This window comes from Pimephales promelas, chromosome 4, assembly GCF_988280905.1.
Source record: "Pimephales promelas chromosome 4, fPimPro1.hap1.1, whole genome shotgun sequence".
Taxonomy (NCBI): Eukaryota; Metazoa; Chordata; class Actinopteri; order Cypriniformes; family Leuciscidae; genus Pimephales; species Pimephales promelas.
This window is the reverse complement of record NC_142772.1, coordinates 1,537,397-1,546,475: the sequence shown is the minus strand read 5'-3', so window position 1 is coordinate 1,546,475 and position 9,079 is coordinate 1,537,397. Positions and strand designations below refer to the sequence as shown.

The window sequence follows — 9,079 nt, the reverse complement described above, 5'->3', positions numbered from 1 at the left end:
GAGAAACATCTCAGAGTGTTGTTCTTTGCTCGGTTTTTAATTAAAAAAGAACCATTCAAATCGCACAGCCCTCAAACCTGTAATTGTGGACAAATGTGGGCACAAACGACTCAGGTGTGATCCTAATTTTTATTTACTATAAATGTTATATCACTGTCTTCGATAAAGTTTTGTCTATCCATTTATGGTGTTCTTTTTTTATTTTGGGGGTATTTTTGAATTTATTTACTTCAAAAAGTACCATATTTTCTATGTAAATTATGCTTATTTTTATGTTTTATTTTTATTTTTTTTAACTACATTAAAATATCATTCCAATAAGTTCTTAGAGCTAAAACCTAAAGATGAAGTGACTTTGCTGTCACCCGGTGTCTTATTTTGGCTTATTTTAGAATGCTCTAAATTACAGTTTTTCCCATTCATTTCTATGGGTGCCCATTTTTGACCCAAATACAAGATTAAGGAGTTAGAGATAGAGTTTTTCCACCCACTTAAAGGGTTAGTTCACCCAAAAATGAAAATTCTGTCAGTATTTACTCACCCTCATGTTGTTCCAACCCCGTAAGACCTTCGTTCATCTTCAGAACACAAATTAAGATATTTCAGATATTAAGATCGCTCCTGCATACTAGTCCATAGGCTTCTTGAGGGAATGCATCGAAAAGTCATTAAAGACATCGTTAAAATAGTCCAAGTGACTACAGTGGCTCAATATTAACTTTATCAAGCGACGAGAACACTTTTTGTGCGCAAAAACAAACAAAAATAACGACTTTATTTCAACTATTCACTTCCTTCTCCATGGGCCTGTAGTCAGTTAACGTAGTGTGATTGCGTAAAGCTACGTCACACGTAGGCTCACTATTGGCCGACGCTGGTCATGTGTGTGTGATGCGTGTGACGTACAATAACAGAAGCTTACGCTATTAAACTAGTAACCTGACTCGCGCAGAGGGAGAAATAAACGAATAGTTGAAATAAAGTCGTTATTTTTGTTGTTTTTTTTGCGCACAAAAGTGTTCTCGTCGTTTGATAAACTTAAGATTGAGCCCGTGTAGTCACTTGGACTATTTTAACTAATTTAACTATGTCTTTAATGACTTTTCAAGGACAGCAAGAGTCATTCCCTCAAGAAGCATATATGGACTAGTATGCAGGAGCGATCTTAATTTGTGTTGCGAAGATGAACGAAGGTCCTACCCTATCTCACGACCAATTCGTACGAATTCGTACGAATGATTCAAAAGTGGCTAATTCGTACTAATTCATACGACCTCACTCGTACAAATTTGTACGATTTGTCTAAACCCACGTGACGGTTATGTTTAGGGGCGGGGTCAGGGGTAGGTCATTCGTACGAATTCATACGAATTGGATAATTCGTAAAATATGTACGAATTAGCTAAATCGTACTAATTCGTACGAGTGAGGTCGTACAAATTGTTACGAATTAGCCACCTCGTAAAATTCGTACGAATTCCCGTGAGATCGGGTTGGAAGGTCTTACGGGGTTGGGACAACATGAGGGTGAGTAAATACTGACAGAATTTTCATTTTTGGGTTTAACCAACCCTTTAACATTGTAGAATTGAGTAAAAAAAAAAATCGTGTGTTCAGGAGGCAAACTTAAAAACTTTGTAAAGTAGGCTACAAAATCTGCTTCAAAATCCCAGCGTTGTTGTCATCGTGTAAAGCCCGCCCCAACGTTTCTGATTGGTGCCTCGATTTGACCGGATTGGAAATGGACTTGAATGAGCTCTTTGCCAGACTAACTTTCAGACCAAATCAAAATTTGACGGAAGTTGTCTGGGTTTTCCCAGGCTAACTAGGAGCGACTCTTTGCATTGGTATTTTTTTTTTTACATTTATTTATCAACTTTTTCAAAGCATTAACATAAAGCAGATACAATCAAAGTTAAAGCTTTCCCCCCACAATAACCCATTCCACCAAAATACATAACAATATATTACATACAAGTCAAGACAACAATATCAATAATAATAATCCAAAAATAAATAAATAAATAAAAATAATGAATGCCAATAATGAAATTCTGACATGTTCGTGGTCCGTACATAACTACAAAGCAAAACCCCAATTGACAATCACATCTAACATGTGGTTATGTGATCTAGTATCATATTTAAAATTAGAGAAAATTAAATATTTAACGAAAGGATCGGTTGAAAATTTTTTTTATCAGACTTGGCATTGGTATTTTTTTATAAATACGGGCCCTGGTCATGACTGAAGTGTAGGATCTGTTGGACCTTCTGCCTAAATTTTTGCAAAATATGCACACAATTAATTGCAGTTTCCAGCTGAAATGAACACAAGTGGGAGTAAAACACCAACAACTTGTATTTCTTTTAACACAAATCTATCCAGGCGCTGCAAATCTGTAAAGACGCCATGGTGCATTTCTCATGTTTTCCTTTTTCTTTGCTATCTGCAAAAGTTACAAGCTCAAAGTCTCCCACAAAAAGGTGTATTATTTTTGTAAAACGGCTTGAATTCTCCCTCACTTCCCCACACCACTCGCTGGAAATGCCTTCAGAAAGTGGACACAATTTATGTAACAATGGTTAAGATGTATTTACAGCACTGCTCCACAACTGTACAACTCAAATGTTTGTGTGTGTGCGGCGTATTTTACAGAGGATCCACTGTGCACAGAGGCTATTTCTAAAAAATGGGGCAATTTCAACTTTTGGTAGAGCAATCAGAGTCTGTCAGAATGTTTCATTATTTGTGAAAGTGTTTTCTATTGACTGTTCACATTAGGAGCTTTGTGCAATGTTATTCTTTTTTTTTATTTCATTAACGTTTTTATTGAAGGAAGAACAACGTGACGTATTACACACCACAGAGTTAACAATACTCCTTTTGGTTTTACAATTTTTACATTGTTTTGTTTGTCATTCTTACAATCAAAACTGCAGTGATGGATTTATGTGTACAAACACAGTTTCCTTATCCCTATTACAGCTTTCCACAGAAACCTTCTGCTAAGTTCGCTCTGATCGATGATTTATAATTACTTTGGAAGCTGAAGCTCGTGATTATAGTGAGGGGCGTTACATTTCCAACACACGCATGAGGTATTCGGCCAATCACAACACATTGGGTTTGCTGGCCAATGCGCTTTTGGAAGGAGGGGCTTCGTATAAATAGGTGCTTTTTAGAAAGACTGGGCATAGATGATCTACAATAATCGAAAAGTAATGTATTTGTTATCATTAAATCATGTTAACATTATATTATAGCCAATGCACAAAATAATTACCTTTGAAAATAACATAATATGACCCCTTTTAAAGACCTGTTTCTGTGCATCATTGGTTTGCATCATATAATCAGCTCCATATGTGTGTATTTTCTGCTGTAGTAGAAGCAGATGAAATGGCAGTGCTTCAGCAAATGTGTTTGCTTTGTATACACTCACCAAAAGGATTATTAGGAACACCAGTTCAATTTCTAATTAATGCAATTATCTTATCAACCAATCACACGGCAGTTGCTTCAATGCATTTAGGGGTGTGGTCCTGGTCAAGACAATCTCCTGAACTCCAAACTGAATGTCAGAATGGGAAAGAAAGGGGATTTAAGCAGTTTTGAGCATGACATGGTTGTTGGTGTCTGAGTATATCACAATCTGCTTAGTTACTGGGATTTTCACACACAACCATTTCTAGGGTTTACAAAGAATGAGAAGGAGTGAAAAGGGAAAAACATCCAGTGAAAATGGCCGAAAATGCCTTGTTGATGCTCGAGGTCAGAGGAGAATGGGCCGACTGATTCAAGCTGATAGAAGAGACACTTTGACTGAAATAACCACTCGTTACAACCGAGGTATGCAGACAACACACACAACCTTGAGGCGGATGGGCTACAACAGTAGAAGACCCCACCGGGTACCACTCATCTCCACTACAAATAGGAAAAAGAGGCCACAATTTGCAAGAGCTCACCAAAATTGGACAGTTGAAGACTAGAAAAATGTTGCCTGGTCTGATGAGTCTCGATTTCTGATGGTAGAGTCAGAATTTGGTTGAAATTGGTTTCTTGAACATGTCAATGAGTTGACTACTAAAATGGCCGCCACAGTCACCAGATCTCAACCCAATAGAGCATCTTTGGGATGTGGTGGAACGGGAGCTTCGATCCCACAAATCTCCATCAACTGCAAGATGCTATCCTATCAATATGGGCCAACATTTCTAAAGACTGCTTTCAGCATCTTGTTGAATCAATGCCACGTAGAATTAAGGCGAAAGGGGGTCAAACACAGTATTAGTATGGTGCTCCTAATAATCCTTTAGGTGAGTGTACATATAGCTATAACTAGTTATTTTAAATTGTGATACAGTGTTACCATTTAACATTTCATTTCTGATTAATTTTCTCCACAAGTGATTTGATTCATGAAAATGCAACTTACATTTCACAGTGTTGAGAATTATGCAAGAAGCCACATTTATAATTTTGCATAAATGTTGCCAAAGGCACGTTTTTACAATGTGTCTGTTATTTCTAAATAAAAACAAATATTATTATTCAATCCTCAAAAAAGGAAAGGTTAAATAGATGCAAAGGCAGTGAAATATTTCTGTGAAGTGGTTCAGGGTGAATTAATTGCATAAGTGTGGAGACGAAGAGGAGTATGAAAAGCGTGTGCACATGTTTGTTTCAGGAACATGTTATCTGAGCCTCAAGGTTCCTCAAGGTCTTCTATTGGCCTTCAGTTTGCTCTGTGAAATCTGCCTGCTTTTCCTCACTATCACCGTTTCTCTTCGCCATGAGCTTCTTTTTGTATATCCGTGACTTGATTTATTCAGATTATCTTTGATCTAAGGATTGGATTGAGTGAATCTACATTTACTGTTCCCAAGACCTTTGTTTTCATTGAGTGACAGATATATTTATTGTCAAGGAGCACGGCACATACATACCTTTAATATCATGTCTCTGTCTTGCAGATGTATTTCTTTGATGCAATAAAATGGCCCATTCTGGATTATGCTACAAAATCTCAAATTGTAATACACATAGAGTTTGATATTGCATTGTGTTGTATATTGCAGACAGTATTTTATGGACCCCTAATACATGTCTTAATACATAAAATTGGAAATCACTGTGGAGTTTGATGACAAACAATAACATGGACATTGTGTTGAATTATAAATACTTTCTTTGGTTTGAAATGCAAAAGGTATTTTTACTTTGTAAAAAACAATGATTTTTCTAAGGGAAAGATGATTAAAGTATGCTTAGAAAACACTATTTTTAATGTTTAATTCATGTCGCTTCTTCATAATTAATTGTGAAATTTACCACCAATTGTTTCTACACCATTTTTTTTCCCATTTTTCTCAAAAGAAAAATGTCAGAAATTGCAGGTGTTCTGTAATGAAAGAATCTTTCAAATCAAACTTGGGATTATTGTTTCGACTGACAATAAAGTGTCATCAACATAACTTTGCAGAGCCGGCTGTGTCCTTCAGTAAAGGATTGAGGCAGTAGATGCAGGATCGTCTGCGTCGTGAGAGCGGTGTCGAGAGGGGGCAGTGTTGCCTCAGGTTTTAGCACAGAAGACACAGAAATGCAGTCGTGAAGTAATGTACCTCAGTCTCTCTCTCAGGCTGCTCCGGCAGAAAGCTGAACTGACTGAACAGATATGAGAAACCAGCGCGCGTCCACTCCTCACTGCAATGCAAATGTTGTGCGGCAGGTTCACTTCAGCCATGAAATCCAATTTTACAACCGATATTGTTCTCAAAATGACCAATGCTCCAAACACCACAACTGTACACTCTAAAAAATGCTGGGTTGTTTTAACCCAATTTTGGGTAACATCATATGGACAAACCCAGCCATTGGGTTACATTTTTAAATTACATTTTTACAGTTTTTCTCAATTGCTTTGGCACATTTTTCGAAACAGTCTTAACATTCCCTAAACTGTGAGTGCAAATGTCACAACTGTTTGCAGGAACTTCAAAACTTTATACCATGTCTGCAAAATGTAGTTACTCACCCAAAACATTCAATTCATGCTTCAAAACCTAGTTATTATGTCAATAATTTGGCCAAGGCCACCAAAATCTAAAGTTTTATTGTCATTGTGTGAGCCACACTGGTCAAAATGTTTAGTTGTTTTTTCACCACAACAATCAACCATAAAAATTAAGGGTTTACTGTAAACAAATCTCATATTTGTTGAGAAAAGTCAATAGTATGTAGAAAAAAAAAAATCTTTGAACATTTGTATTTTTACAGTGTTTATTTTTGTACTTCATATACACAATACAAGGGTATTACTGTAACTGTACATGTAAAGTAACTGACAACAGTAACAAGATTTCACTTTACATTTCATATTTGTGTATTACCACAATTACACAAACAACAAATGACATTCATGGGAAAAAAAAACGAACAAATTATTCTTGGTGGACATCTTGTCGCTCACGTTGGTCAGGCCAAAGATTTTCATCAACATCACATCTGATGTTTTCCATTGCCACACACCGTGGAAAAAATCTCCTCGAATGCCGCACCCATCCCCTGCAATGGTCAGCTGTGATGTCCTCACATGCAGCATTCATGGCATCCAACAAAGAAATCTGATTTTGTGGTCTATGATCATACACTTTCCACCTCCATGCTGAAAAAAACTCTTCTATTGGATTTAGGAATGGAGAGTATGGTGGAAGGAATTCCACTGTTATCCTTTCATGTGCAGCAAACCAGTCCCTAACACTGTTGGTTCGGTGGAAGCTGACATTATCCCAGACAACAACATAATTAGGCAAATGTGGTCTAACTAAACCTCTTTCTTGTTCTGGAATCAGGTCTCTGTAAAGTGCATTTAGGAAGGCCAGGAGAAGTTGGGTATTATAGGGCCCAATGTGTGGAATATGTGTGCTCACACCGTTCTCTGAAATGGCAGCACACATTGTAATATTGGCCCCACGTTGGCCTGGTGTGTCAATTGTGGCTCGGTGTCCAATGAGATTGCGACCACGTCTCCGGCCTTTGGACAGATTAAACCCAGCCTCGTCCACAAAAACAAGAATGTGGGTCGTTTCATGTACTTCTAACTCCATGATTCTCTATGAAGAAACACAGAAAAAAAATGTAACAGTAAATGTTTTTTCTTATGGGCTTCTGATACTTACAGTAAAGTAATGCAGGCATCTTAGAAAAACAGGACAACTCACTAAGTGCACACCAATGGTTTACCTGGACATACTGGTACCGCAACCCCTTGACTCTTTCACTGTTCCTCTCAAATGGCACCTTATAGAGCTGTTTCATAGTCATCTGATGTCTTTTTAAAACTCTGTCTATGGTGGAAATGCTGACAGAATTTATATTTGCAAAGACATTATTGTCATTTATGATTGCACTTTGGATCTCTCTTAGCCTGATGGAATTGTTGGCTATGACCATGTTGCAAATTTCTTGTTCTTGCAGTTGGTTAAATACTGCTGCTCTGCCACCAGCGCGAGGTTGTTGTGCAGTTCTATAGAATAAAAAAATAGACTTGCATTTATTTTTACAATATTGTTGTTTATACTGTAAAAATACTTTACATACTGTAAAACAAAACAAAAAAAAAACATATTTACCTGTTTTCCCTACGAAAGGTTTGCACAATTGATGACACTGTGGACCTGTTTACATTAGGCTGTACTCTTCGACCAGCCTCTTCCATTGTTACAGTAAACCATGATTTATGACATGATCCACAAGTGTGGCTCTGATTTCATCAGAGATTCTGACTCTTCTATTTCCACCTCTTCCTCGATTATTTCTTCCTCTACCACCACCACGTATTCTTACACGCCTTCCAATTGCTCTTCCACGAGCAGGTTGCTGCAGTTCAGGGTTGTGAATGTCCTCCATTCTCAAAAAACTTCTACAGCAGTGATTGTGCTGTGGGCAATCTATATATATATATATATATATATATATATATATATACTCCCAAAGTTGATTGGTTAAATGGTTAAATGGTTGATTCATATTAGAGGTAATTTGCAATTAGATTGCGAATGCAATTAGAAGTCATGTTCCAATTTAGCAAACATTACAAACAATGTCAATGTCAGATATATCTTAGAATATACATTCATGTATACTAATTATGATAATTGAATAAATAGTTTTGAATGTGATGGCCTACCCAATAAAAAATGTCTGAAAAGTTCTGAAGTGTTTGACAGTGTAAGTGAGAATTGAGTCATCAGTTTTGATCAACAAGCCATATACAATTATTTGTTGTCCAAACTGCAGACAGTTGTATGTACTCTTTGCACACATGTGCCAAAGCATTTGCAATTTGCTCAAATCAATAAGAAATTCCAATCTGATGTGAAAAAGAAGCTAATTGTTCAGAGATCTGAACTTAATGTTTTGGGAAATAAAAAAAACATTTGAGAACTGAGCCAAAGCAATTGAGAAAAACTGTAACCCAATATTTGAGTTTGTCCATTTTTGACCCAAAATTGGGTTAAAACAACCCAGCATTCTTGGAGTGTACAAGCAGATCACCCAATCTGAGGGATTTTACACTTCTGCCAATCATAGTGCATGCCAATGGATGGATCGACGGATGGATAGATAAATAGATGGATGGATGGATGGATGGATGGATGGATGGATAGATAGATGAATAGATGGATGGATGGATGGATGGATGGATGGATGGATGGATGGATGGATGGATGGATGGATGGATCGACAGATGGATGGATGGATGGATGGATGGATGGATGGGTGGATGGATGGATCGACAGATGGATAGATAGATAGATAGATAGATAGATAGATAGATAGATAGACAGACAGACGGATAGATGGATGGATGGATGGATGGATGGATGGATGGATGGATGGATGGATGGATGGATGGATAGATAGATGGATAGACAGATGAATAGATGGATGGATGGATGGATGGATAGATGGATGGATGGATGGATAGATGGATGGATTGATAGATAGATAGATAGATAGATAGATAGATAGATAGATAGATAGATAGATAGATAGATAGATAGATAGATA

The 9,079-nt window shown here is 37.1% G+C and overlaps 1 protein-coding gene across 1 annotated transcript; it reads right to left on the bottom strand.

The window, feature by feature from the left end:
• Positions 1–5,940: 5,940 nt before the first annotated feature.
• Positions 5,941–7,662, bottom strand: LOC148981532 (uncharacterized). Its single transcript, XM_089129720.1, has 2 exons — positions 7,250–7,662; positions 5,941–7,119 (listed from the first exon to the last, which is right to left on the bottom strand). Exons 1-2 carry the CDS (start codon positions 7,457–7,459, stop codon positions 6,448–6,450), a joined length of 882 nt encoding a protein of 293 aa, XP_088985846.1. The 5' UTR covers positions 7,460–7,662; the 3' UTR covers positions 5,941–6,447.
• Between the last annotated feature and the right edge of the window lie 1,417 nt (positions 7,663–9,079).